The sequence below is a fragment of the Bombus vosnesenskii genome, unplaced genomic scaffold (genome assembly GCF_011952255.1).
Source record: "Bombus vosnesenskii isolate JDL3184/JDL3185 unplaced genomic scaffold, Bvos_JDL3184-5_v1.1 scf7180000013266, whole genome shotgun sequence".
Lineage (NCBI taxonomy): Eukaryota > Metazoa > Arthropoda > Insecta > Hymenoptera > Apidae > Bombus > Bombus vosnesenskii.
In genome coordinates, this window is record NW_022882926.1 from 1692016 (window position 1) to 1717336 (window position 25321).

A 25321-nucleotide genomic window follows, 5' to 3' on the forward strand; every position below is an offset into this window, starting at 1 on the left:
CCCACCAGTAGCTGTCGGACATGGGAAAACCCCGCTTTTTCCGTGTTTTACCTTAATGAACAATAACCCTAAGGAACGTTTCGACAAAAAAGATGTTTGATGGCAATTAAGGGGCTTGACAATAAGGTAAAAAATGCTAAATCTTGTGATGGTTCTTTAGGATTATTGCGGGTCCGAATAAGTATGACCGAGGGATGGATTATGGTTTATGGTAGGTCCCGAGACGTAACAGTATAGAACAATTATTTAGCAACGCGAAGAAACAATATGAGATAACTGATAATCGCAAAAATTAAGTGGATCGAGCGAAATTGCACTACAGCGCCATGGGGGTCACCGGTGACCTCAGTGAGATAAATTCATTAATGATGATTATACACCGTAACATATCTCTTGTAGGTAATATTTCAACATTATATGTATCGTATAATAAAAAAATTCATTGTGGAGCCACGGCCAAACCTTGTAAAACTGGCGTGGCATTCAACGTGTTAAGAATATTTTTAACTAATAGAAATTATAAACAATAAAAAATTAGGAGTAAATTAATTTTTCTAATAAAACTAGGATGTAATTAATATTTTACTAATTACTAAAATTATCTTCGACTAAATTATCTTAAATAATTACACATGACAGCAGTGAAAAATTATTATGATATTGTTCTGGATATAAAATATTTATGATTAATTATCGACTTAAAATTTGTTGAATTAAGCTCCCAATATATAAAGTCGATAGATCGAAAAGATTTGTTATCGAAATTTACATCGAATTTATTTTATAATACATTTATTTGCTGTCCTATTAATATGGGAGAAAAGAAGTTTATATAGGTTAATCACATGTGTAAAGAATCCATACACTGTTTTTATAATCTGTAGATATTACTATATTATCAATGTTCAACGTATTATTGTTAACTTACCATTTCAATCTATTGTCAAATGATAAGCAGCAAGTTGTATGAATGTTTCTTGAATCTTTTAATATTACTCATATCTACCTAAAAACATAAAGATGCAGTGGTTGAATAGTCAAAGATTGCTTAAAGCAGTGAAAAGGATTAATTCACTAAATAACCGTAATGCCAGCAGCAATTGCAAGATTGTTTGTAGTTCTGATATAGAAGTGGCAAAAAAAAATGGGCTGCCAATTGTGGCCTTAGAATCAACAATCATTACTCATGGAATGCCTTATCCTGATAATTTGAAAACAGCCATTCAAGTAGAAAACACTGTTAGAAAAAAAGTAATTGTTTATGAATTCTAAAGAAAGAAAAATATTGCTTTTTTTACATTATACTTTTATATCATTTTAGGGTGCTATACCTGCAACTATAGGAATTTTAAATGGACAGATACATGTTGGTTTGAATGATGAACAACTACAAATACTAGCTAAATCAGATTCTACTAAAACTATTAAGTGTTCACGTAGAGATATATCAACAGTTGTTGCCCAAAAACTAAATGGAGGAACAACTGTTAGTGCAACAATGTTAATTTCAAATTTATTAGATTTGCCTATAATGGCAACAGGAGGCATTGGTGGTGTTCATCGTGGTGCAGAAAAGAATTTTGATATTAGTACTGATTTACTAGAGCTTGGGCGTACTCCTGTAGCTGTTGTTTGTTCTGGTGTTAAATCTATATTAGATATTGAGAAGACATTAGAATATCTGGTTAATATATTTTCTTGCATAAAAAATAATAATTATTACAATAGAGATTTGTAATTGTCTCCATTTGTAGGAAACACAAGGAGTTCCAGTTATAAAAATTGGTGAAACAAACTATTTTCCTGCATTTTACTGCACTGAATCATTACAAAAGACAAAAGTGCCACATAGAGTATCAAATTCAGAAGAAGCAACAAAGATTCTTAAAGCACAAAGGGAATTAGGTCTTCAAACAGGATTATTGTTTGCTGTCCCTATTCCTACAGAATATGCATTAGATCCAAAAGAAATGGAATTGGCTATATGTAATGCTTTAGAAAATGCAAAAAGTAAAAATGTAAGTGGAAAGAATGTCACACCATTTTTGCTAGAAGAATTAAATAAGGTTACACATGGTCAATCTCTTCGAGCTAGTAAGTATAAATAAGTCCATTGATATAAAAATTAAGAAAGCATAAGCAAGATCAATATTTGTCACTTAATTTTTGTCTTTTTAAAATCAACAGATATGGCACTCATAGAAAACAATGCAAGTGTTGCAGCAGAAATTGCAGTGAATTTGGCTAAAAAGAGTTTTCAGAGCTCTTTCAACGATAGTGCTTCCAAGTGCATTCTGACATCAGAAAGAAATCCAGTAAATAAAACAAAAATATTCGTTTACCTTAAAAAATATATAAGATATTAGTCATTTTATTTTCATCGGGTAATTTGTTTATGTCATAGATTGTAATTGGTGGAGCTATAATGGATACGACGTTGCAAGTGAAGGAATCCGAGATAAAAGTAAGTCAAGTCTTAAGTCAGAATTATACTAAATAACCAATTTTCCTTGTATTCATATTTCAGAGAAGTTATAGAACGTTTAACAGTATTTACATACAGTTACGACCACATAGGTTTTATGTACATTTAAGAATATGTATTGAATAATATGAACTCATAGTGTAGTATAGGGAAGAGTGATCTGATAGAATAATATAATATAAAAATCATAAAGTATGATTAAAGCCAGAGGTAGAAAACTATGTCCATGCAATATATTGAAATTAAGATATAAGATAGAACATTTTAAAAAGGAATAGTCATTTGAATTAAATTCTTCTAAGTTGTTCTTAATGTCTTTTTGAAAAAAGTATTTATGAGGATTTCTTAAAAAAAATTCGAGATAAACTTTTTCCGTTATGCATAATAATATGCATGATTATGAAAGTATAACGAACGTATTTTATATTCTAGTTACACTTTTATCCATACTTGGCTACGGTAGTCCTATTAGGTTTACCGTGTACGAAATAACGTACATACCATATCTAACCATTTACAGATACAGTAAATTAGGTTTCTTAAGCAGGCACTATTCAAAGCTCCCTCTCTTTCATTCGTCTCGATATACATGTTACATTTAAATATCAATCAGTTACAAATTACTACACATGTTGAATTTTTTTAAAGCCTTTTTCATTATGGGATCGTTATTCATTGTTATCTGAATATATGTTTGACTAAAACATAGAGATACGAGTCTTTCGTTCGTTTAACAAATACACAATCTGATGATTGAACGAATCAAAGGAACGAATCAAAACGTGAAAACCAGTACATCAATTTCTCGTTTAGTCAAAAGTTTCAAAGCTTATTCTAATTAAAGGTAGCGTGTAGGTTTTCATTTCTGGGCGGCTTGCAGTAACATAGTTGCCTTTCTAAATGATCGGTTTAAAAATCAATTAACGCTATCTGTCGTATGTTTTACATATAGTATACCCTTATATACATTTAGTGGCAGAGGCTGTATGTCTGCGAGGTGTAAGCTTTCATATTATTATTGTAGCTTAATACATTCAACGATAACTCGATGGCCTGATTAAGAAAGAACCTTCGATTATCTGGAATGCAATTTTTCTCTTTTCGCGTTTTTTTTCGTTTTTTCTTTAATGATACCAAATCATATGTGATAGAACTAAAAGGAACAAAATATGTATTCAAAAATGTACATCATTAGCAATACGCATTAATAAACATCTCATGTAATAAATAGTTTCTTTGGTAGTAATCTATGCGTCATAACGTACAATGCTAAGAATACCCTGTTGTCCAGACTGATACGATTACGAGAAAGACAAAAGATCAAATCTGAAGTCTAACGATGAACTGTACAGTTTGTATCTTGATTCTTGATAGCCTCGTGACTTTCATTCATGTTGTTCCAAACAAGAGTAAAGAAAACTGATGTTTCTCAACATATACATGATTGAACTGTATGCAATTGATTCTGGCTTTTTCTTAAACAGACGATCGACTCTTAATATTTGACTACATCGCTATATACAATCTACTAAATACGTATATCCATTACTTTGCATTCGTAAACGTATATAATCCCTAAGATTCGATTAATCCTAGCTAGGAAGCCAATTACTTTGAGTATCGTATTATATTTATACGACTTACTGCACAAATCAATACAGACTACTCGCGCTGCATGTATCGTTTTATATAAAAAGAACTAGGAATTTATAGTCGTTACTCTTATGCGGTGACTTTGTGTGTATGTCTCTCTGTGTGTATATAATATGTGTTTTTTCCCAATGCAACTTTTCGGTCTTTTTTATTTTTTTTTTCTTATATCTTCACTAAGTAATAGTAGCTCGTCGAGAAAACAGATTTCCTATTTTTTTCTCTTTTTTTTCTATATAATCGTATTTTCGCAGAGGGAGAATCAGTTTGGCAGTAGTATCCCACAATATTCTGCCGTAACTATCGCATCCATGTAATCCTTGACGTTTAACTCATCGAAACAATTCGTTAGTAAAATTTCACCATAAAAGGGATAAGAAAAATCGAAAAAACAAGTAAAAATAAACGTTCGCGTGACGATAAGCGATTAACCTTTGATATATATATCTCGCCGGTATAGTGTGGTACTAAAAAACTTTTGATAGCGAGCAATGCACTGTACTCTCGTCGTGTATAAATGCAACCGAGTGCGTTGATACAACTTAATACAACTTTCGCCGGTTTTGAGTCAGAAACGCGATGAAGAGAAAATCCATCGTTCGCTAATTAAACATGTGATGACGATGTAATAAACGATGTTAATTAAAAGAAGGACCAAACTGCTGGAGAGTATTATCCTTATAAATAGCGAACGATAGTTACATTTTACACTGTGACATACTACTAGCATGATTCACGCGATAAAAATCAGTATACAACGGCTCCGTGTCTGAAACGCTCTTTGGTTTGTTTCGATTCGAAGAGAGATAGTTTCATATAGGAAAATTTACTGCTAAAAATAAATCTACAAAAGTAATTGATTATTTTTCTTCTCTTTTTTTTTTTTTGGTTTCTTTTTTATTCACCGACCGTGCGAGGACGGAAAGACATGTAAGGAATACGCGTAGAAAGAGAATCGAAAGGACGTCGAAAGGCATACACAGGCTTTTATGTTCCCTTTCGTGCAGCTTCGACGTACTTCTTCTTTTTTTTCGCTTTTTTCTCATTTTCGTAATGTTTTGCTACCATCCTTTCTCTTTTTTCTTCCGTCTCCTCTTGTTCCATCTTCCTTGTAATTCGTTCGTGTCGACTCTCGCTTCATGTGGCCGTCTTGTGTCGTCACGCAAACGGAAATTTACTCTGTTCGTCAGCACTACGAGTCGCATCGCAGTATACGACGTCACGAGGAAAATGTATCTTTAAAATTTCCTGTAATTACTAAACGATTGAACCGATCTGTCGTGCCACGAGGTTTTCAAAAGAACGAAACGAAGGAACTAGTCAAATTATACTCTAGTCTAGTCTAGCCTTGGTCGAAACGGTTCCATTTTTTAAAAATAAACTTCTATCATCGACTATAAGGATTTAGAGTGTGTTCTATTTGATACAAGACGATTCAACGATACACTTTCCTGGCGACACGTAGAACCTTGAACGTTATTCGCTTATTGTGGGCTGGTGTGCTCGTGAAGTCAGTAGAATCTTTAGAAACCTTAGCTCCGGTCTGCTGACCTATCCTTTAAAAAATGAACATACGCTTAGTATTGTATATGGCTTGATTTGGGCATTTCGTTTGTGTTTATTAATTCCGTCGCGGTATCGGTTTACTTCGTTTTAAATTTCGAATTAAATGCTCTCTTTATATACTTTTTATTCTTTTTATACAATCATCTAATATTCTGGCATTGCTGGCTTGCTTAATTTTACCATGCTCGAATCCTGAGACGCGAGATCTATTTATTTGCGGGATATAAATGTTCGCGTTAGAGTATTTCGTTTAACGTTAACAGAATAAACTTGTCTGTTCTAAAAAATTTTGGTATGGGTCATTCACCGTTTCTATCTAGCGAGTTTCTACCAATTAACCCCCTGACTTCTAAAAATATAGTGGAAACTCGAGTCCAATCGAGATTACGAAAATGTCTGACTTTAATTCGATCAAGGAGTTCGCGAAACGGATGTTGAATAGGAGACTTCATCAATTTGACGAAAATAGAGATTCGTTAATAGAATCAAAATTAACGATACGTTAGTTTCGATGCAATCGAATTCCCCCTGTAATTAGAATTTCCTCTTATAGGATGAATTAAAATCGATTATCGACCAATTATTTTCTTTCCGGTCTTCCTAATTCAGGCGATTGTCAATTAAGAGTGGAAATTTCCTGATAATATCGATCTGTTACGAATGCTCGATTCAAGCGAGTAGAAAGATGTAAAGATAAAAGAGAAAGGTATCTGCATACGGTGTACCTTCTTAATTGCGATCCAGATGGCTCGCAATCCTTTTAACTGTGTATAATTCTGTCGTTACGTTATTTTCTATCTGATAAGATCAACGATGCGCTACAATCTCTTACAGTAGACGAAAATAGGTTCTCTCGTAGAAAAACATCAGTACTCTCTATCCAGTCTGAAAGGAAACTGGCAAACTGCTGATGTCAGGAACTCACGATCACGATTCTTTCGCCCCTTATCTACTGCAGGTTTATTGTATGACGATTTATAGGTCGATTTTACAATTGAAATTTGCCTAGTAGATAGAAGAGGAAAGATCCTAGCGAGAGTTAGTAGAAAAATATTAAGGAATGTCAATCCTCGACTAGTCAGCGACTCAAAGGTTCAGTCTGATCTCTTTCGTCTAGTTTCGTTATTTTATCGATTTGAAAATGAATCGAAGCTCGTGTTCACGCGGGCATTCGTCTCTCTACGAAATGAGCGAGAACATCTAAAATGGGACCTGAAACGCGTATGCGTATGATACACGCGTATACACAGCGATTTACGCATTTAATAGCGAAGAAATTAGGGCAGGGTGGCAACATCGTCTCTCTAAAGCCAATATCGTGCATGTGCGGTTAAAGTATAGCAAGCTTAGAGTATAATCATCGTAGTTAAATTTACTATACTGTATTTATCGTTTTAATTTATCTAAATTACACAGCACAGAAGAACAAAAATGAAGAGATATTCGGTCTACGTCTTTATTGAAGACTTGAAAGTTTACGCGTTCATAATTTTGTCATAACAGCGACAATATCATTTTCGTTCCTTGATGTTCGACAATTTCCCGATAACGAGAGAAGATGGAAAATTGGACCGAATAAAATCGATTTATGCCGACTCGATCGAGAAAAAACTACCCGTTTTATACCGCCGTTAGTATATCAAGAAACGAATAGCGGAACGTTGATCGGACACTGCGTGATTTGAGAGACAAAAAGGAAATGAAGGATCGAACAGGGATCTCCCTTCGGATTCAACGGAAACGCTGAAGACGGGTTAACGTGAAAATCAATACTCCCAACATAATATCTTTCGATACGTCTCTATAATCTGCTGTGCCTATGACATTTGTGCATTGTCTTTTCAAGTGAAAGATCGGCTCTTCTTTTTATCAGAAAGAACTCTCTATCGTTGCAACTATGTTCTATATGCAACTATCATCGTAACTCTTCTGGCTAAGAGAACTCCTTTCTATTTTCTATGAAAAGAATTTAACCACCTAACAGCACATTCCTGTAACATATATGGGCATAAATTATTTTTAATTTAACCATTGATCTGTATAGATCGTGCACGATATCTTGTATCAAAATATCTTACAAAATATGTATTTTACATCCATGTACCTATATCTATAAAAATATTTAATATCGTTAATAAATCGAGCGAAACTTTATCCGTTAAGTGGTTAAACGAATACGAGAATCCGAGGGTTTATTCATATTTTATCATCTCTCTCTTTTTATATATTTTGAAATAGAAAAAGATCATCCTGTCATGCTGTGTTATTGACAGGATAATTCACGCATATAGAGAGTCAGGCATATACGAATTAGCTTACTTATACACGGTGATCTCGGCGGACCGATTGCTCCTGTAGAGTAGACGGTTCGACGTGTTTCGCCACCACTTCCATAGTCAGGTGCGCCTGCTTTGACCACCGGCTGTTATACCCGTGCCCGGGCTGCCGCCATTCGACAGCCACAATCTCCTGTTGAACTCTCGCATCTCATAGTTGTTGTTGCCGTTACTTTTCTCCCGATTGCCGCAATTATGGTTCGCCGAGGTGGGCGTCGTTTCCTCGAGAATCAGCGCGCAATGACTGTTCGTGTCGCTGTCTGCGCCACCGTCCTGCAGATTGTTCGCCAATAAGGGATGCTTTCCGGTATTGCACTCGTCCGTTTGGATCAGCAACGATGCATTTCCTAAAATTCATTTTCTTATCATTTTTGGATAAAATAAATTTCTTGTATTAGGATGTTTTCTTCTATTTTTGATAATTTTAAATTATAATTTTTAAGGATATTTTCTTTGCTCCGGGTATCAATAGGTGCCAACTAGAGCGATTTTTATCAATGTAAGGATACAATACTTTCATGGAAAAGTTTGCATTGTGTTTCCTTCGTAAACACTTTTCTTATCTTTAATATCAAGACATTATTATTCATACTAGTTTTTCAGCGAATTGGCGTCATAGTGATTACATAATATTTCCGAGTTATAATCATTCTGCATAATTATTTAACTATTTGCATAAACTTCATATTATTCTCCGTGTCTTACATTCAAATTAGTCGCTAAACAGCAGGATGTTTTCTCGCTCGACTACTCTAGCTCGTTAACTATTCCGAATACCGATTGCGCTGCAATTGTCAATAGAGCGTGTTCCACGCGACAACTATGTATACAGTCGTAGCAAAAAGATTGCGAGAACCTTCAACCTTTACATTCTATTACTAGTAACGTCCGTACTGGTCTTAATGTTGTGGTAGTTATTGATGTACATCGCGTGCAATCAGTCTTTTATTACAGTGTCCCTCACTGGCAGTTAGCTAGATCGAGTTTATATGTTTACGATGCGTCGATCGCACGCATTCGTACAGATAATGCTACTAGATCGCTGCCTCGATAATGGCACTCGGGTTTTTCAGGACTTCTACAACCTTTGCGATTAATACAATTGCAGATAAGAAGGGAGGTAGTTGAAGAATCAGCCGCTGATATATTCTCGATCGGTCGAGAAGGATTCAAATTCGATGTTAAGGGGAGATACCGTATTCCGAACTACGTACTGGCCTTTTCCCTTCTTTTTTCTATGACGGAAGGGAAATAAGATAGGTATTTTCATGGCCGTTTAGGGTGACGCAAATGTCACCCTATTCCCTTTGATTTCCGTGCAAATACATTGGCCGAATGTTTCGCACGAATAGAAGTAGGATATCCCTTTGTGTCTAGCCTCTATGAACTGAACATCGAAAGAAAACGGTTTCAGGTAGACTCTCATTTGAAGATTTCGCACGCTGATGCATCGCTCCGAGATCAATTCTCTTATTTTTGGCTGCTCTTTAAAAATTAATCGAATACCAATTACGGAGCAGGCGTATAAAATTATTTTTAGCGGCACGTGTTTCGTGGATGCAGCACGCGTTACCGATTCTGCCCATCCGTTTCAAGGGTCTGGAAAATTCCCACAGGGTATTACAGAGATTATTTAGCGGAAAGTGAAACGAAGGAGTTTCATTTATCAAGAAACTCGCGACAATAATTACTCGTTCAATTTGGAAGCTATATCGAGAATTTAATTCCTCTACTGAGACCGATAAACGATGGAAGAAACGTTTCTCTTTTCCATCCTCGAGGAAATCATTGTCAAGATCCCTTTTTATTCCGTATAAAGAATGTTTCTCTCAGAGAAAGGGCAGACGAATGATCAATTCTGGAAAGGAGGACAGCTGACAAGATCTGAAAGAAACATTCTTCATCCTGTCTTTTCAACAACCATCAACGATCGGGAGACCTCGAAGACACTGCCGGAGGCTTCCGATTACGAAACCGAGACTTGGTCGAAGCTTTCGCGATGTACGATATCGATATAGTAGCATCCGTAGAAAAATTCATGCCTGGTATAAAATCGATATTACAATCATCATCTTTATAATTTAAACGAGTCATATAGATCGTCTAGGACGATAAAAAATGTGACGACAATGGCGGACTTTTGAACGGAATCCATGCGGTGATCAGCGATACGAACGGTTCTTCTTATCTTTCGACGATATGACCTTTGATTGAAACTACACCACGAGTCTAGCTTACAAGTTAAAATCCGCTCTATCGTTCGTGTAATTACAAGACAGTACGAACAGGGTGCTAAATACTTATTATACTGGAGCACGCAATGTCCTAGTTCTTCTACTCTGATCCCGGACAATGCAGAGCTCAACATAATACGTGCAGGGTGTATTAGTTAAATGACTAGCCTCGACCAAGATCGCTAGCTTCAACGTAGAATTATGCATTTGCCTGTGAAACGACCCGACGTGTTCCCACTTTCGTTCTATGACCGGTTTAATGCGCACGGTTCTTTCATGTCGTTAACCCCTTTGTCGTTTCATGCCAATTATTTTTTGGAAGAACTTTTTCACCCCTCGCCTCATCTAAATGCTTAACGAGTTGGGTATTACTCAGTTACCTCGAATTTGCTCGAAATTTCCGGCTGGTAATAATTAGACGAACGAACATTTCTCTACTGCGCGCTGTTGAGTGTTTGGATACTTTGGTTGATTTTTAAAGACAATACGGGAATGTGATCAAAGTGAACAGATTGATGGCAGACTAATAACTAGAAACAGTGCATATTTAGTAGTATCTTTTTATGAAATTATCAGACTATATATTTATATATCTATTAAAGAAGCTTGGTAGTTGTATATTATAATAAAATTCACGATTCAATGGTTTTTACGTGCTCTATAGCTTGGAAACTAATCGATTTAGATAAACAGCCTTCTTAAACGACAATTCTAATTTTGTCGTTGCATATTAGCTTTTAAAAACCAATCTCACCGCGCTGTAATACTTTCGTTAATCTAAAATTGTATTCTATCAAAGATAAACATGTGACTGAATATTTCTCACCGGTATTGTATCTAGATTATAAATCTTCGGAGGATCCATTACTATACCATGATCGAAACTCGCCTGTTTCAATCGCGACGATAATAGACTCTCTTCGTGGATCCCGTGCAACCAGTAAACATATTTGCTCATCGTAGGAATCGCATGTCGAAAGAACAATCGACGCAATCTAGATTTTCCAATGAGCTCGTGCACGCTCTGCGCTACTTTTATCTTCCGCGAATCTCGTTAACGGTCTACGGTTCTGGTCAGCTTCGCGGTATTGTTCGTTTCCTCGCCAGCAACTATCGGAGTTTTCGTTTCACTTCATTCAACAGCTTCGTTTTTAGTTTCGGTTCGCAGAAGATACGAGAGAGATAATAAGCGGCAGATCGAACGTTTGTGAAAAGATTCTGAGAAGCACTTTGTCCTCGTCGTCGTTCCCGTTACAGATGCTCCATTATACGCGACGTAGCATTTATAACGCGTTAATCTTTCGTTCATTTCATGCTCATCCAATTACCTCTTGTTAGGTTTTCTCGCTGTTAATCCGATCTTTTCGGCACGTCCCTGCGTCGTTTAAACCGTGTAACTGCTATTGGCTGCGAAGCCAGCCAACTGCGAGATGTCGGTGTAAGAAACAAAAGGGAAAGAAAAGAGAAGCAAGGAATTATGAACGACCTTAATGAATGTTAAAAACGATCTACACGGTCGACGAATGTTGAAACGTTTGTTCCGTCGAAGACACTGCAAATTGCGGTAATGGCTAAGTCCTAAAAAAATTTCCATGAATGGAAAAACGTGTCTGGACGAAAGTTAAGGAATTTCCCGAGAGAACTCCGGCAGACATCTGACGAATAATCGTTCCCACGTTTACTTGGATTGTGCTTTCTTGCCCGTCTTTTATTTACTTAGCAGAATAAAGACTGTAGTTCACTTAAGCTAGATGGTATATCATCAGATCTTACACGATTCTTCAGATTTATGACTTATAGTTTCGATTTTAATCCGTGGTTTCATTACTGAAAAGATTAAAAATTTAGTGTGTAGAAATTCTCTAAAATATAGTAGACAGATTTTTCACAAATTAGATCGCAGAAACTCATAATAAAGGTAAAAGAATTTAGAGATCTTTACTAAATGCCGCGTGGACTACAGCGAAGTAAAAGTCGAGGTCGAAGATAACCATCCCCTAAAGACGTCAAATGTGCGTTCCAGTGGTCGGCGCCATACGGCTATTTATACTACCGCCTCTTATCTAACACCCTACGTCGAACCTACACACAAACACTCCACCCCTATCATAATTTTTTAATGGTTGCTGCCTTCTGAGCTCCCAAATCATTGAGAGATTTAAAACCCTCTGGTTCCTTTGTTACACAATGGTCAAAATTAATGTTTCACCGTCATTGTACCTAATTTCATTCAACCCTCCTTTCAACCTTCTCCCTTCTTTAACGCCAGAGCTACCATCGACTGTATTATAAAATTTGTACTAAAAAATACTTTATGCTTTACAAAACGTTACTTGACCTGAAATATAAGTCTCTACATTCTCGTTGATCAAGTCATTCGATATCGAGTCCCCAATCGGAATTTAAATAACTTGGCTAATCTGATCGAGACTATACCGAAAAAAAGCATGTTTTATATATTCGTAAAATTGATATGTTATACCAGCAATATTTCATCAAATTTACCGGAAGGAGTGACAGCATTGGGCAGAGTCGTGCGTCGAACGATGCTTCCGTTGTTAGTGGCTTCCGGTATCACTTGCGAGAACGGTGGTTGCGTTAGGGTAGTCGCCGGCGGCGGTGGTTCTCGGAGCAACCGTATCTTTTGTATCATTTCTCTTATCTCGTAACGCAGTATCCCCAGGAAACATAATTTCGCGAACGCTATCACGCAGAAGCCCAATACGAACAGCAAGTCCGCGGTTTTTCGTAGCCATCTCATCAACGATTCCTCGCAACCTCTCGCGTACGGTTGTTGACAAGTGTCACTGACGTTGCCAGTGGGTACGCAACAGGTCTGTGGCCATCTACCACCGAAGTCTCTAGGACCGGTCACTCCGCAGCAGGAGAACTCCTTCTGCAAACGGTCCCATTGCTCGCTAAATCGTAGATCCTTGCCGTACTCCATCTGCGATGAAAAAGAAAAGATAGAGTTCACGTCAATCTGAAACGTAGCTGTTAGAAATTTCTTGGTAGACGAATAGATCGTGGTAGAATTGAACGTTCAGGATAATTGCTGTAAGAGTAAAATTATAAGAATAGGGATTCTGTAAAAGCACAATTATACAATTGGAGAATCTGTGATAGTAAAATTACAAAATTAAAGATATATGAAAGGCATACATTTTTTAGATGTTTGTGGGCGTCGAGAATCCACAAAGAGTGGTCATTTTCTACGATCGGAGAACAGTCGATGGCCTGCTATATATAGTACATGAACGACGGTCATAGAACTAGGAAGTTTTCGGCTTCGTTCGAAACATCATCGATTCGACGGGGCTAAATTTACGCATCGTTCGTCGAAAGGCGACTGGCTGCAGATATTTTTAAATCGATATTTTTAACGCTTCGATATCGAACCAATATTTACATGTTAAAAGATAGACTCAGTTAGTATGGAGTTCGATGGAACGTTTAAATATCACTATGAAATTTTTATTGAATTCGTTTGGAAGATTGAAATTGATCGGAGGTTCGTGATACCACGCATGATCTTTTAATATAAGAAGCATAAAGAACGTGACACGATACTCAGAGTTATGAGAACTTTTAATAGATAGAAGTATACGATTGGTTGGAAAATGATCCAAAGGGCGCAATAGAATTAAATGTAAAAGATAATGGAGAAAATTCGATGGTAAATTTTTGTATGGAAGAGAATTTTTAAATGACGAGAAGTATAAGGAATGTCCCATGTATCCAGGTCGATTATCCAAGGGTACGCACATTTTCCGTCGATTATGCGATCGACCTAGATAAGAACGGGGCTAAGAATAATGACTGCAGATACGGGCAGAGAAACGAGGTGAAACGGGCGAAAAGTTGGAATTGTTAGTAATCCCCGTGACACTGATTTTTCATCGTGACGAGTAACGAGGCGCCAGTAAACTAGTTCACTGTTTCTTAATTAGCACGGCTAGCTAGTTCATCGCCGAATGTTTCCAAGATCCATATCGTATTCGATATGAAACGAGGCAGAGAAAATATTTTTTTTCTAAAACTTTTAGTCCTCTTTTCATGGAAAGGGTATCTAAAAAAAAAAAAATTTAGAAAATTTGTTTTTTCAGATTAGTATCGAGAGAATAATTTGTACTATCTAAATATTTAAATCAATACCTCAGGATAAATGGACAGACAGAACTTCCCCGTGAAGTTTCAACAGACACGAGTACTACTGCAGCGATATATCAACGATCTCGCGTTGATAAAAATTTCAGACTGTTTAGGCTCTACGAAGTTATTTAAAGTTTCAGGCTTGTTCTCGCTCGATAGGCGGAAACGGTGTCGCCACGATTAAAACTTTCAATCGTTGATTAAGAATTCGCTGGAAATAAACGAGTCGTGTGATTCGCGGAAAGTAAAAGTCTGAGGAAGGGATCGATTAATTTCAAGATTACACCTTTTCTCAGTCATTATTAGTTCGAAACTCGTCGGAGGTGTTAATTTAATCTTCGTTCGTCCTCGATGTATACATATATATATATATATATATATAGAATAGAACAATTCCATTCTTTTCAGAATAAAAGGACCGAATTAATTAATCTTAAAGTTCAGAATCGGTCGTTGCTTCGACCCTTTTTTTTTATCTATGTACCCACATGGTTTAATGTCAAGCGTCAAGAGAGGCAGAAATTCCGTAGTTTCACGGCGTAAAGTTTGCTAGGAAATACGTGAATGCATGTATGCTAGTTTATAAATAGTTAGCAGGCTGTATGTTAGCTATGGTATGAATAATGTTCGTATCATGCCACAAACCGTACCTTACCTCGTGGCCGGTCAGCCAACCACGAATGTTCGAATTATAATAACACTACGCGCTGGATGTGCAAAACATTACAATGACGCGTGAAAAACTTTGTAGTAAAAAAACAAAGGGAATGTTCTGGTGGATATATTTAGTGAGTAACAAAAATCCACATGCATCCTTCACATTTGAACTATTACGGTAAGAGCGTTAACTCCAGGTGATTTAATTCCTTCTGAAAATACTAAAATTAATATACCGATACCGATAACATACAATCTCATCGTGTATTAATACGGCACCATAAAAGATTCAACAAAAATGTGCATTTTTACTTTCTTCCCATAAATCAAATTTATGGATGTATGTAGATATTTATGATCGACTGTGAATTTAAATCAACTTAACGTTTGCTCGAGCCTACTATAGTACGACCACAATTCACCAGTGTCTAACGGCTAACGTTATATCCTATTCCTCTTACTGCAAAGATTAGATCGATTTTTTGGTCACCGGTCGACCCTGTATATTTTTTATGTTTATTGATTAAAAAGCACCGGGAATAGCGTATCGAATGAGAGACGCGCGGCACGTTTCAAATAGAAGCGGAGATCGAATGAAATATCGTACGTAACAAAAATGATGATTCAATTGAGTTGCCTCTAGGAACTCCCCTAGACTAGAAGGGGATGAGAAAGTATTCTAATATCGGTTCGATTCTCGCCAAGTCAGACACCACCTTATTTATGATTCACTGACAATTTTTCTGCCAAACAGTGAAAAAGTGTTTGGACTTGGTCCCGGTTCCGACACCGGAAACCTGTTCTTTCCACGCGGTCGATACTTCATTGAATGTTATGTAGAAGTGATAAGGGATGCCACGCCTCCGCTATTCTTCGCCGCTTTCTCCAGCTCCTCCGGAAACCGATTCCTCTCCTTCTTTTTTGCGCAGCTTATGCTCCGCCTTAATGCAACTGCACTTCGTATCCCGGACGAAAATTATCGTCCTTCGTCCGGCTCTATTCGAAAGACTTTTTAGTCGGAGAGCAATCGACGGAGGAGGCGCGAAACCTCTAACTTTCCGAGCGGAAGTTTGATCGAGCACAGAGACGTTTTAAATTATTCCAAGGGGCAACTACGAATGCTAAGACACGCGACGTATCGTGAGCTTCGATAATTTTTTTGTGACCTTCTCGATAATCTTTTATATCTCTAACGTTTCTCTTTGATACTCTCCTTCTGTTTTATTCCTTTTTTTCTTCTTCTTCTTTTTTTTCTTCTCGTTCTGTCGGAATAGAAAGAAAATGGAGTGGTTGGCTCGACTCGACTCGAATAGATTTATTTCCTCGTAAGAAATCCATCCCAGGACTCTTGATCGCGATATTACCGATTCTCTTATTGCGAAAACGAGCCACTTATTCCTCGCTTAACGACAATCTTCCCCCCTCAACATGCGTATAATGGTATTCTCGTTCATCGAACATAAAATTTCACGATTTAGTCGTCGTACGTTTCTCTATCGAGATTCTCGAGCTCTTTCTTTAACACAGTCAGAAGTTAGAGCCTTGTGCGGTGTTTGGAAAGGAGGGCGTGTATCTACTCAATATCATCGTTTATCGCGTCCCTAAATTTCGAACAATTCTAGGTAACGGAACATACATTCCCGGGATAATAAAGCGATGCGTATCACGATTCAATGTGTATTTTCATGCCTGGCATATTACGACCGAAGAAATGGCCGGATAAAATTCGTTCGAGGTGTGCTCACGATCGATCCGTGGGACGATTTCGTCTAATAGAAAAGAGGAGAGAGTCCTCGTTGTCGGAGCTTGGAATCTGATTTGCAGCCTCATCCCGTACCACAGACATAAAGTTTCCGCGATGGAAAGACCTTCTAACTCTTGACGTCTAACTTTTTCCACTAACCACTAGGCTACCTTGAGACGCCTAAGGTGAAGTTCGCTTGTGTAAGGCTCGACGGGCAAAGTCGTATCGAATCAAAGTTCGTTCGTAACTACTAGCTGTATCGAAAATTGTCAAGATCATAATACGTGAGATTAAAGGCGAGCGAAAGTAAGGAAAGGGAAAGTCGAATGATCGAACTGCTGGGCCATAATTAGAGACCAGGACTCAGGACTCAGGACTCTGCCAATTGAGTTTTCTAGACTATGATATTAGTACGTTGATTTATCACTTTGCCTTTTAATATTTCGATTCAAAAGTAGATAATATTTCTAAGAAAGTTTAATTGCTAATAAAGAAAATCATAAGGCAAGAGATTAGATCGGTACAGAATGATACGAAGCGATTAATGATTTCTAAAAAAAAAAAAAGGGAACTTCACTCACAACTATAAAAAATTCTTCTATCATCTCTGATGCTTTTTCCAGGTATCGAGCTTGATCATCCCGCTTACGTATCGTTCTGTAAAAATCCTATCGATCAAAAAAGTCCGAAAAACAAGCGAACGAAAATCGAATGGAATAGAAAAAAAGATACTCACCTGTAATCGTTGTTTGAGAGTGGGCCTGAGCTCGACGCGCATCCTCTCAAACCGGAAGACCCAGGCGACCCCGATGACGGCGTCACCGAATAGAAGCGCCAGTAGCAGCACCCAGTAGGCGTTCAAAAGTCTCGCGCTCAATCTCCTCGCCGCTATACAACCCAACAATTGTACCAGGCCCAATTGCGTGGCTAATGCTAAGTAAGCGTAAAGGGCTGTCGGGTCGAATGCACGGGGTACCCCTGGCACCATGTACCGGCGTGGATCGCCGGTGAATAAGAGTGTTCGTGAGACCGCGGCGGCGAAGCCGAGCGCGCTACCGAGCAGCACCAAGTTACAGGTGTAGATCCAGAGCCGGTAATATCGCATCGCGACGTCCTGGCCACAATCGGCGCGTCTTTGGGACGTCACCGACGCCGCCGCCTCGTCGGCGACGTACGAACGACTACTGTCTCTTCTGTTACCTCCTTTAAATACTTCGTTGTTATTATTGTTGTTGTTATTGTTGTTGTTATTGTTGTTGATGTTGTTGTTGTTGTTAGTTGTCGTCGTCGTAGTGGTGTCCGTGGAGTGTCGATGCTCCTGGCTGTCGTCGAGCAGGAATAAGAAAGGCGGCTTCGCGCTGCAGTCCTTGTTCGCTATCTTTTGGCTGTGCGTCGACTGCAGGGTGACTGAACGTTGCAGCAGCATCACCGTCATACTATCGTGCCTCCCTGGTACGCGTGTCCTCGTCGTTAAGGATTATACCGTCCGGGTAGAGAATGGAAGTGGGAGCGTGTGTGTTTATTGAGACCTGGAGAGCCTCCTCCGTAGACGTGGACGAGAAATGTGCAGTGAGAAACGGCTGGTGTCACGCGAGCCACATTATACGTTCCGACAGTAGTCGTCTGTTTCTTGCGGCTTCTCGGCCAACCGGTCTATACCTGTACCTTGTTCCTTCCTTTCTGCTTCTTGCACTTCCTGCGTCCGCTTCTTTCTTCGTCTTCTTTCTCTTTTTCTTCCGATGATTCTCTTCCACGATTACAACGTTGTTGACAATCCCTATATCGGGAGAAATGAAAAAAACTCATGGTGACAATAGTGACGATGGTAATGGCGAAAGACTGATCGCTGTAAGAATAACCTTTCAATGATTTATGGCGTGTACACACGCCTCGGACATGCTTGCACAACTCGATAGTTTACAGCGAGCAGCCTGTGTTTACTGGGTTAGGGGTTTGTCGTCTCTGTTAGTAGATTGATTAGAACCCGTTTAATTACGGATTACAATATCCCGAGTGGCTGTTTGGCCAATTATCTGACTAATACGTTCTATCGTTACCGTTTGATTGGGGCAGTGGATTATTACCTGCATCGTATCATTTTTTAAACTGCGCGAACTCTATTTCAGTTCGCCTAGGAAATTTCGATATGTTCGAAGTCTTTCTATTCATTACTATATTAATTATTAATCATCTTTATTATTCTATTTTTATTATGCAACACATGTTAGTAAACAGATATGTAAAGTAGCGACGTTGCGATATTCAACGCTCTTAATGATCCGTAGTAAATTGTAGAGTATCAAAAATCACGTCCTCTCTTTATAGATGGAATTAAAACGCATTATCGGAGTTTCCTTGAGAAGACGTGCAAGCGAAAACAGGCGAGGTACCTCTCTGTAGCCAAAATTGATGGCGCTCGTTAGCAGGGTACCATTCTAGGTAAACGATTGAAACAGAAACCGATCGAACGGCGGCAAAACGGTTCCAGCCTTTCGCTTCGATGTGGCAAACAATACGCGTCACAGATTCGTGTCAACGATGTAAAGCAATAAAGTTCCTGATAGGGCACAATTTATCTTGCCGGAATATCGGACACCGAGACGGCATGGTTCCGTTGGCTTTTTCTATTTCTCTGTCACGAGTGAACGTCGAAAATTGATAAAAATATCAACTCTACGGCGAACGAAATGCGCATCAATAAAGTCGAAGCAAAGGACAGGCAATAAACTTCACTGATATAAAGCTGGCGTGGATATTAGAGGCACGAAATGAAGGAATTAATCCTAAGATTGTCGAGACACCTGGCTAGCGGAATTAGGCTACCAGGCTGCACGCATTTTGCGGAATACGCAAGTAGTCACTCTGAACGTTCAAAGAAATGAAAAATTACGAAGATATTGAACGTAGTTGGAATTTTCTGGCATTCATGAAAGAAGAAATCATTGCACCTTCGTCGTAACAAAGTAAACATTACAACGAGATCGAAGGAAAAACGAAAGATATTAATTCGAAAGGAAGAGATTCGGCTTAATTTCGTAACAAATTTCTGAAAAAATATCAAATTGTGGCGATTCTATCGAAGTTGCTCGTGTCTTTCGAACAGAAGTATTTCGAAAGGGGTTCTCGCTCGATTTCGCAATTAACACGCACAGCCGCGTATTATCTGATGCACAGAGAGCGTTACACAGATACAGCAGGTAGTAATTATTAGCCTTCATCGTGATAGATCGCGTTGAAGCAACATCGTACGCTGTGAAACGTCACGAACAGGTCACTAGCGTGTGGCTCGCTAAATTGTATTTCTTTCTGACAGTTCTAGCGTGCAATAGGCAATTCTATTATCGATTTCTCTTAGCCGACCAGCCGTGGTACGCTGTGTTCCCTCGCTGGACAAGAAAAAGACGAGAAACTGTGAAATGAACGATACGGAAACAAAGCAGAAAGAGTTCAAGCAAATACGCTAATACGAAAAACATCAGCGATAAAAATCCCAAACGAAATGTGTTTTTCGCATACACCAGGCGCCACTAGAATCTAGACTCCCATTGGAGTTATATATCGAAGTCTGTCTCTATGCAGGAAAGAGAAAATAGAAATTTGCATTCAAGGTGGTAGAACTAAAATCAATTCACTTTATTTACCATGCGTACAATATAGTTTTAGATAAAATCACGAGGACTTCTGTCCAGATTATCAAACCTTTTATCACCCACGCAGATTTTTCTTCGACCTGAATCACTAGAATCTAAACGGAGGAAAGTAGAAACAAAAAATTACATTCGAAAGAGCACCATATGGGATCAATCATTCGATTTACCGTATATTATGCGAGGATATTTCTAGACAAAATTATGAGAATCTCGATTCAAAATGCCAATCTTTTATCATAGATTCTTCTTCAATATTAGATAACTCATAACAATGATACAAATAATAACGATATTTGATAGACTTCCATTAGAATTATATATTGCACACGGCCTTCGAAGAAAAGAAATTACACCCAAGATAATACCATATTAATTCATCTTATATTACACGAGAAAGAATATTTTTTGAAAAAAATCATGAAGATGATATCTAACCAGAATACGTACCAATTTTTTATCGCCCATACAGGCTCTTCTTCAATGTCTGATAACTAGACCCACTATACACTAAAGAAATATAATGCAGAAGTGGGAATTTTTCAAACCCACAAGAGAGATGCTACTGTCAGACATATCGGAGACGTAGCTACCAGGCATCGGTTATTTTTAACAGAAGTCATATCAGCAGTAGCATGGAGGTTCGCGTTTCTTATTAGACGACTTACGTCAAGCGAGTTCGCTTTCATCTGGTTCAAATTAGAGGAAACGAGGGTCGCTCACGCAAGAAGAGGCAGGAAAGGTACGTCGAAGCGAGAGGGTACGCTCCTTATGAAGCGAGCAGCGCGCAAAATAGACGAGAAATTCGACCGTGGGACGAAATGTCGCGGCTCAATCATCATCGTGAAACGAATTCGTATTAGCAGGATGTTTATATGTATAACATCGGCGATAACATATTCAAGGATGACATTTAAAACCGACAGAATCCAGATAAATGTTTCAGGCATATTTACGATGTTGCTGGATAATCAACCCTTGGTTGGCCTCTAAAGTTTATAGCTTCTTTCCGACGGCGTTCTTCTCAAGTATTCATCGTTCCCTCGTTTCACGACTCACAAGCTCGGTAAATGTGGTAAATACGCGCAAGGTGTCTATTCCGTTAATGAGAACTTTACTTTGAACCATGTTTATTCTGCGAAGACGAATGCAAGTCGGACAAGTCAGTGAATGAAAACCAAACGTGAGGGTTGATTCTCGCGAATATATGTTCATTCTCGCGTACATTGTACGTGGTGCAAGTGTTAATCGGTTTTAATGGCTTTGTTCCCATAAGAGACATCGAGTAAAGCTGGTTAATGTATTGCTCGAAGATAAAATGGCAAATCTGAGTTTACAAACTTCCACACGGCTGCTAAAAGAGAAATATGCTTGGAGTATATAGCGTAAGGCGCTTCACACCTTACTTCGACTTGTTTAGCTCCTTATTTAGACCTCCTGCCTCTCGCTTGCCTTGCAGATTTTCTACAAGATATCCCAACGCTTCGATGATTTACATTCAAAATGTTGAATCATTAAGATGTTCAAATGATTCAAGAGCCGTGTGCAAGATTTTAATTTATCCAAGTTCTATGAGTTTTCATTATGGTTGGTAAAGTTGTCACTTTGGACAAACACTGACAAGGTATGTAAGCTGAAAATGGTTGAACCTATTTAAAGCGTTTTCAGAGCAGAGCTTGCCAATGACCGAAGATCGTGTTGTTCAGCTAAGGTTCGCAGCGATTGCCGGATACCATACTATTACGAAGTCGAAGATTAGAGGGATGTGCGGAAAAGGGAAACAAGACAGGATGTCAGAATTGTTGAATTAACGGGTTCGAATTCCTGGCACAACTTGGCGAGGTAGTCACGTAGCCACGTATGGTTGGGAATCACTGCACCAGAGTTCTCTCGAGCTCGTGTCGGAATATATGTAGCTACATGTACGGATAAACACATAGAGAGAAGTAGAGGCGATACATGCTTCCGTGCTTCAGAATGCATACATGTCCAGGTGTACGTACATGTATGTACTTACGTGTGGGTAGCTAAGTGCACGTTGTGCACGGATCTAAGAAAAGAAAGAGGGTAAACAGAGATGAGGGGACTGGGACGAGACAAGAGAAATCTCGTCGTCGATAAATTCGCTAAGATTTCACGACGGCGAAGGGTAGAAGAAGGTAGAAGGATGTAAGAAGGGAAAAGAGGGGCCACGTCGCAAAGAGCGTCGTGTTGACTATCCGTGCTCTCGAAAACACGTTCTTTCGTGCATCGATGTTATACATAAGGGGTGAAGCAGAGAGTGGTGCATTGTAATGAAACACGGAAGAAAGTTAAGGGCCCATCGATCGTTTAAGCCCTCCGCGCGCTTGCTCGAATACACGAGCCAGTTGGAAGAAAAGTCAACCACGAGGAGAAATGAGCAAACTTTTATTATTAACTCTTCTTCGATACAAAAATTACCGAATAAATATCAAATATCGGCAAATGCAACGACTGTTATCAAAGAACAATGTCAAAGGTTTGAAAGGATAAGATTCCCAGTCAATATCCTGGGTCAATGTTCAGCCTGTATACGTTTAAATTTATGCGAGTATCGGTGAAAAAAGCGACAACAATCGATCCCCACAGGGTGATCTCCTTTTTTTCGTCTCCAGTGTCGTGTTAAGAGAAAAAGAGGTAGAAATCCTCTCTAGGCACGGGATAGAGGGTAAAGGGAGACACCTGACCTTGTCCAGTGAATTAAACGACATCGTGGATGCCTCTACCGAGAATAGGTGTCGGTGTCTTTTTTAATTAAAATTCCTTCGTTACACAACGAATGTTGTGGAAGCGGGGGAGGAAAAAAGAGAAAGGGGAGAATAAAGAATGAGGAAGGGAGAGAGGGTGGCCAGGAAGAGGAGCGGATCTGTGTGAAAAAGCTTTTAATTAGCTATCGGCGCGAATGTTTGTTACCGTTTGAAGGAGAGCTCAGCTATACCAAGGAGGGAAAACCGTGAAACAGTGAGTCGAGAGGGGAAACTCGAGTGGCTCGAGGACGAGGGGGAGAGGAGGGGATTGACGTTATGCAATCCTCCTCCCGACCTTCCCGAAGAAATTTATCATCGCTTTCCTACGAGACGCTCTTCTTCTCCTTGTTGCCGTTCAACGACAAAACACGGATTTATTCGACGCCAATTTCGCTATCACGGCCCCGCCTCGATCGTTTCAACCTTTTCTCCGTACACTCGCACCCTCTCCGCGACTTAGTTCGCTCCTAGTTATATCTCAATAAACGAATATTTCTGTAAAGGACCTGCACCTTGTTGTTCCATCATTATATACATTCATACTATCTTTATTATACGTCTATATACTATCACGGATTTGAAACACCATAAACTACGGATGCACTAAACTTGAAGACTCTCGACCGGGACGCAGGGCAGATATTTCAACGATGTTATTATTGCCTTTCCGCCCCGCATACACGTGACTCTACACTGATGCCAAAAAACTGAGAAAAGCTAACAAACTACGAGAGCGAACCGGGGTAAAACGGCGAAAGACAAAGGAGAGAGAGAGAGAGAGAGACAAACAGACAGAGGGGGACCTTTCGAGAAATCAAACGGATGGTCGTTACTGACCTTTAAACGCTCGTTATTAGGTTGTCACGGTACACCATCAATCGTCAATCGAACACGCACATCGTCATAAGGATCACAAGTATCACGAGCGAGATCAGACAGTTTGGGCGAGCGTTGGTTCGGCGAGACGGGCACGAACGTGCTGGTCACGTCACGTCTATAAGCATCGCCGCAACCGCGAGCCTCGTCGAGACTGTTGTCCTCGTCGTTCATGCCAGAAGCGCTGGCTTCCGCCGTTTGCCTCTGCTTCTGCTGCTGCTGCTGCTGCTGCTACCGCTACTATTCACCACCATGATCTCACACGATTCGTCGTCCGCTTCGTCATTTTCTCTGTTCACCACCTATTGACGTTCCTAACACTGCTACCAGCGTTACCTTTGATCTCGTACTGACTGCCGACTGATCAACTATTGGGCCAACAGTCGTTTCGTATACCGAAACAAACGAACACTTGAATCTAACATGTATTATATGAGTTTCTTAACGAATCACTACTTGGTTTTATGTTTCTCGCACTGTACGTCCCTACACTGTAAAAACGATAGAAGATTAGATCTAGCGGCACACAACGACACCACGTAAGTTCGTGCAGGCAGTTTCTCGCGGGAGGAAGACGGCCACTGTCACGGGGTCTCGCCACTATCGTGGAAGAGACGGTGGTAACGCGGCTGGCATCGGGAAGAGTTCCTCGCGCACGGGGGGTGGCTGTCAACAGCGCCCGAGGTAGGCAACCGGACTGACTCCGCGCTGCACGGTGTCGGCGACAGACAGCGCGACCACCGACGAGACAGAGATCGACGATCGGTTCGGCTGCATACGAGGGGGATGAAACGAGAGAGAAACTCCGCGAGAGGCGGCGGTGGCGGCCACCGAGGTGGATCGTGTGCGAGAGAAAGGCTGGCGCTGGAGGGGAGAAAGCACCTCGTTGGGGGTGGACGAGGATTGGTAGGAATGGATTGTAAGAGGGGGAAATGTGGCTTTGAGAGAGACAGCGGTGGTGGGAAATCTGCGGTGGCACGTGTTCTGAGGGGTGAAGGGTATTTGGACAAGAAAGAGACAGAATAGCGATGGAAGGGAGGAAGTGCGAGGATAGAGAAGTGGGCGGTAGGAAAGACGGCGAGGATGAGGGAGGCAGGAGATTGGAAATCTGTGGGAATAGACGGGACGAGAAGGTTAATGTTGTAAGTAGATTCGCCAGAGACTGGTCGGAAAGTAGGAAGAGTACGAACGTGAGAGAAATGAAAC

The 25321-nt window shown here is 39.5% G+C and overlaps 2 protein-coding genes across 2 annotated transcripts in view; one reads left to right on the plus strand and one right to left on the minus strand.

Annotated features, from left to right (window-relative positions):
* Window positions 1–618: 618 nt before the first annotated feature.
* Window positions 619–25321, plus strand: part of LOC117230271 (pseudouridine-metabolizing bifunctional protein C1861.05) — a 34022-nt gene continuing 9319 nt past the window's right edge. The window contains exons 1-5 of the mRNA XM_033487530.1: window positions 619–1251; window positions 1322–1684; window positions 1755–2094; window positions 2188–2315; window positions 2405–2464. Coding sequence (XP_033343421.1) covers window positions 1021–1251; window positions 1322–1684; window positions 1755–2094; window positions 2188–2315; window positions 2405–2464 — 1122 coding nt within the window. The 5' untranslated portion in view covers window positions 619–1020. The remainder of the gene's footprint in view (window positions 1252–1321; window positions 1685–1754; window positions 2095–2187; window positions 2316–2404; window positions 2465–25321) is intronic.
* Window positions 2482–24852, minus strand: LOC117230278. Its single transcript, XM_033487548.1, has 5 exons — window positions 24077–24852; window positions 17561–18601; window positions 12777–13218; window positions 8021–8384; window positions 2482–5691 (listed from the first exon to the last, which is right to left on the minus strand). Exons 2-4 carry the CDS (start codon window positions 18257–18259, stop codon window positions 8098–8100), a joined length of 1428 nt encoding a protein of 475 aa, XP_033343439.1. The 5' UTR covers window positions 18260–18601; window positions 24077–24852; the 3' UTR covers window positions 2482–5691; window positions 8021–8097.

What these genes read in the sequence shown, in the direction of transcription:
- LOC117230278 (XM_033487548.1), bottom strand. Translation starts at nt 18,259, where the DNA reads ATGACGGTGATGCTGCTGCAACGTTCAGTCACCCTGCAGTCGACGCAC. An exon ending in CTCTCAAACAACGATTACAG is followed by an intron (nt 13,219 to 17,560) that starts GTGAGTATCTTT and finishes TTTTCATCGCAG; the next exon opens with ATGGAGTACGGCAAGGATCT. An exon ending in CAATGCTGTCACTCCTTCCG is followed by an intron (nt 8,385 to 12,776) that starts GTAAATTTGATG and finishes AATGAATTTTAG; the next exon opens with GAAATGCATCGTTGCTGATC.